We start from the raw sequence: 3,334 nt of genomic DNA, 5'->3' as shown, positions 1-3,334 counted from the left end.
TCTAAATGTGGCCCTCTTCCCATTGATTTTGTGTGGAATATGATAAGACCTTACAATGTATACGTTTTTATTTCAGAAAAGTCTTCTATGATCTTTCTGACTACCACTTCTATTCCAATTATTATAATTTTTTTCTTGAGAAATACATACAATTATTTGGCTGAACCTCTACTTTGCCCTCTAAATCAACAAGTTTCTTATTATATCCCTCTCTTCTTTTACTCTGTATTTTAGGAAAGCTTTTCAAGTTTGTCATATAAATCATTGATTCTTAAAATCAGCAGAATATTAAAATTGCCTCTAGAACTATTAAAAATACAGATCCTGGACATAACTCTCAGAACTTCTGATTCAGATGGTCTGGGGTGATGATCAGGAATTTGTTTTTTGTTGGTTTTCTTGGGCTTGATATTTTTACTGACTGTTGCAATTCCAGATTTGAGAAATATTGCTCAACATCACTACAACACATCAAGAGTCTCTTCATTATTTTCAATGTGAATTTGAATTTTATTAAATTTGTTGTTTCCCTTATTACACAGATACCAACCACTTGTTTATGCTTCCCTTGAAGAAGCTATTTTCATTCCTATAATTTTTTTAGAAGGCTTTCTTTTTCTCTGAATCTTCAAAATGATGTCCCCTTTCTCATGTTATTTACTATTTTTTGACTACATTAACATGAAATGAGATAAAAATCTCTCCAGACCTGATGTTTGCCAGTGTACATGTGTGGATTGCTTCTGACTCCACCCTCTGCTCACTTGACTATGAGTTATCTTTACCAACTTTTCCTCTGACTTTGAACACACTTAGGTTTTATGGAGAGACACCCTTATCTATCTGACCAAGTCTTTAGCCTTGGTCCTCTGTCTGTATACCGACTGGTTGAACACCTCTTGCCACAGCCCACTGCAAGGGAATGAGTTCTCTGGAAGGGAAATCAGTCCTTGGATAAGTATGGCTATACAAGGTATTCTTGATTCCACCCAATCCTGGAGTGCTTTGATGAGATTCTGCTTGACCCAAGAATTACTTTCTTAAGGCTCTAGTCCAGGCATGGATACAACAAAAGTATTTGTACCATACTCTCTCTCAGCACACCTAAGAAAGCAGAGAATTTTCAAACTAGAACACATCCCTTTCACAAAAAGGAAAAGAGAGAGAGAGAGAGAGAGAGAGAGAGAGAGAGAGAAGGAAGGGAAGAAAAGAGAAAGAGAGAAAAGAATGAAAGAAAGAGAGAAAGAAAAAATATGGAAGGAGAGTAGAAGAGAGGGGAGAGGGACAGAGGGAGTGGGGAAGAGGAGAGAGAAGGTGTGGGGGAGGGGGCAGGGGAGGGGAGAGCCACATATTCATACCTATATACACACATGGCTTCTCACATTCTGCTTACAAGCCCGGGAGAAAATGTAACAAAACCAGCTAGCACTCACCTTCCTTAGCAGCTGAATTGCCTTTCTGAGCTCTCCTTTGGCAAAGCAGATCCTGCCCATGTTATAAAAAGTTTCAGCCACTTTTTTGCTATAGTCACCATAGCTGATGACCTGGGACTTCAATGTAGACTTTAGCACTCTGTAAGCTTCCTGAGGGGATAACAACAACAACAAAAAAAATCATCCTGGCAATTCTGAAGGAACATACTGGTTCTATTGAATGTGCTCTATGGAGGAGCCATTCCATCCCATAATGACAGAAGCCACCAAGATCAGTTGGTTGTGATGTGTCCCCTAAGCAATTTGTTTCTATTAAGAGTTAAAGTTCCAAGCTTATAATTAATGATAGCTAATTTGTATGTACAATATTATTTAATCTTCATGGTTACCCTATGAGAGAGAAACTATTGTTATACTCATTGTATAGATGAAGGAATGGAGAAGAATAAAAGCTAAAGATCTTGCCCAAGACCACACAGCCTATAGTTGGCAGTATCAGGTTTCACACACAAGACAGTCTGAATTCCATAGCCCTCACTCTCTTTTTTCACCTAATTTTATTTAAAAATTTTTCAAACTTTCAGAAAAGCTGAAAGAATAGTAGAGTGAATACACACAAAATTTTCACCTAGATTCACAAATGGCTACCATTTTCCCACATTTGCTTTATTGTGCTGTCTTTTTTAAAAATTATATTTATACATACATATAAAAATATACACACATATATCCTTGTTGAAAATAAGTTGTAGTCATCAAGATACTTTATCCCTAAATACCTAAGTATGTGTCTTCTTAGAACAAGAACATTCTCCCACATAAATACAATAACATTATCTCTCAATAAATTTTACATGAATATAATATTATTAACTAATATATGCTACATAATCAAATTTCCCAATTGTCCCAATCATGCTCTTTATAACTTTTTGAAATCTAATATCTAATCAAGAATCATATATTGCATTTAGCTTTCATGATTCTTTGATCATCTTTATAACAGTTCTCCTGCCCTTTTTGTTTTTCACAATATTGAAATTTTTTTTTTAAAAGTCCAGACCAGTTGTCTTTCAGCCCAGCTCTCACTTTTAACTACTTGCTATACAGAAAAAAATATTAAGTTGGGACATTGGGAATTACTCGTAGAACAATGTTATTTGTACTCATTTGCCTTCCCTAGGTGCTTTCACTCTAAAGAGAAAGTAAAGAAGTGTAATTATTGCTAGCACCCTCAAGGATTGCAGATCCCCCACTCAGCCTGTATTCTCTTTGTTGACATGCATAAACAGCACAGTTCTTCAGAACTGGGTTGAACATATAGTCATCATCCCTTATGTGGTATGTCAGAACAATATATTTATAAAGGATGTCAACTGCTGCTTTCCAGGAAACATTGCCAATAATTCAGGAATCTCAAGGCTCTATAATATCTTTCCATTTTTCAGAGAAGAAAAAAATGCCTGTAATTAGATTATTTTCTGTTTATTTTTTCAGTGTATAAGTCTTCCACCTCCATGGTTAAGTTTATTTCTAAGTATCTTATCCTTTTTGAGGCTATTGTAAATGGGATTGTTTTCTTACTTTCCTTTTCAGATTATTCATTGTTAGTATATAGAAATGCTACTGAGTTTGTATGTTGACTTCGTCTCCGGTAACTTGACATAATTTATTAGTTCTAACCTTTTTGTGTGTATGTGGAATCCTTAGGGTTTTTTTATATAACATCAGGTCATTTTGCAAACAGAGATAATTCTGCTTCTTTCTTTCAAATTTGGATGCATTTTATTATTCTTTTTTTCTCGCCTAATTGCTCTGACTAGTACATACTTCCAGAACTATGTTGAATAGAAGTGGTGAGAGTGGACATCTTCATCTTGTTCCTGTTCTTAGAGAAAAAG

At 35.2% G+C, this 3,334-nt stretch overlaps 1 protein-coding gene across 1 annotated transcript in view; it reads right to left on the bottom strand.

The window, feature by feature from the left end:
* Positions 1-1,433: 1,433 nt before the first annotated feature.
* TTC23L (tetratricopeptide repeat domain 23-like) overlaps positions 1,434-3,334 on the bottom strand; it is a gene marked incomplete at its 3' end in the record, with an annotated part of 50,557 nt that continues 48,656 nt past the window's right edge. The window contains 1 exon segment of the mRNA XM_008583425.1: positions 1,434-1,583. Within this exon segment, the coding sequence (XP_008581647.1) occupies positions 1,434-1,583 (150 nt within the window).

Source organism: Galeopterus variegatus, unplaced genomic scaffold (assembly GCF_000696425.1).
Source record: "Galeopterus variegatus unplaced genomic scaffold, G_variegatus-3.0.2 Scaffold2906, whole genome shotgun sequence".
Classification (NCBI taxonomy): Eukaryota; Metazoa; Chordata; class Mammalia; order Dermoptera; family Cynocephalidae; genus Galeopterus; species Galeopterus variegatus.
Note: the sequence above shows the minus strand (reverse complement) of the source record. Positions and strands in the feature narration are given on the sequence as shown.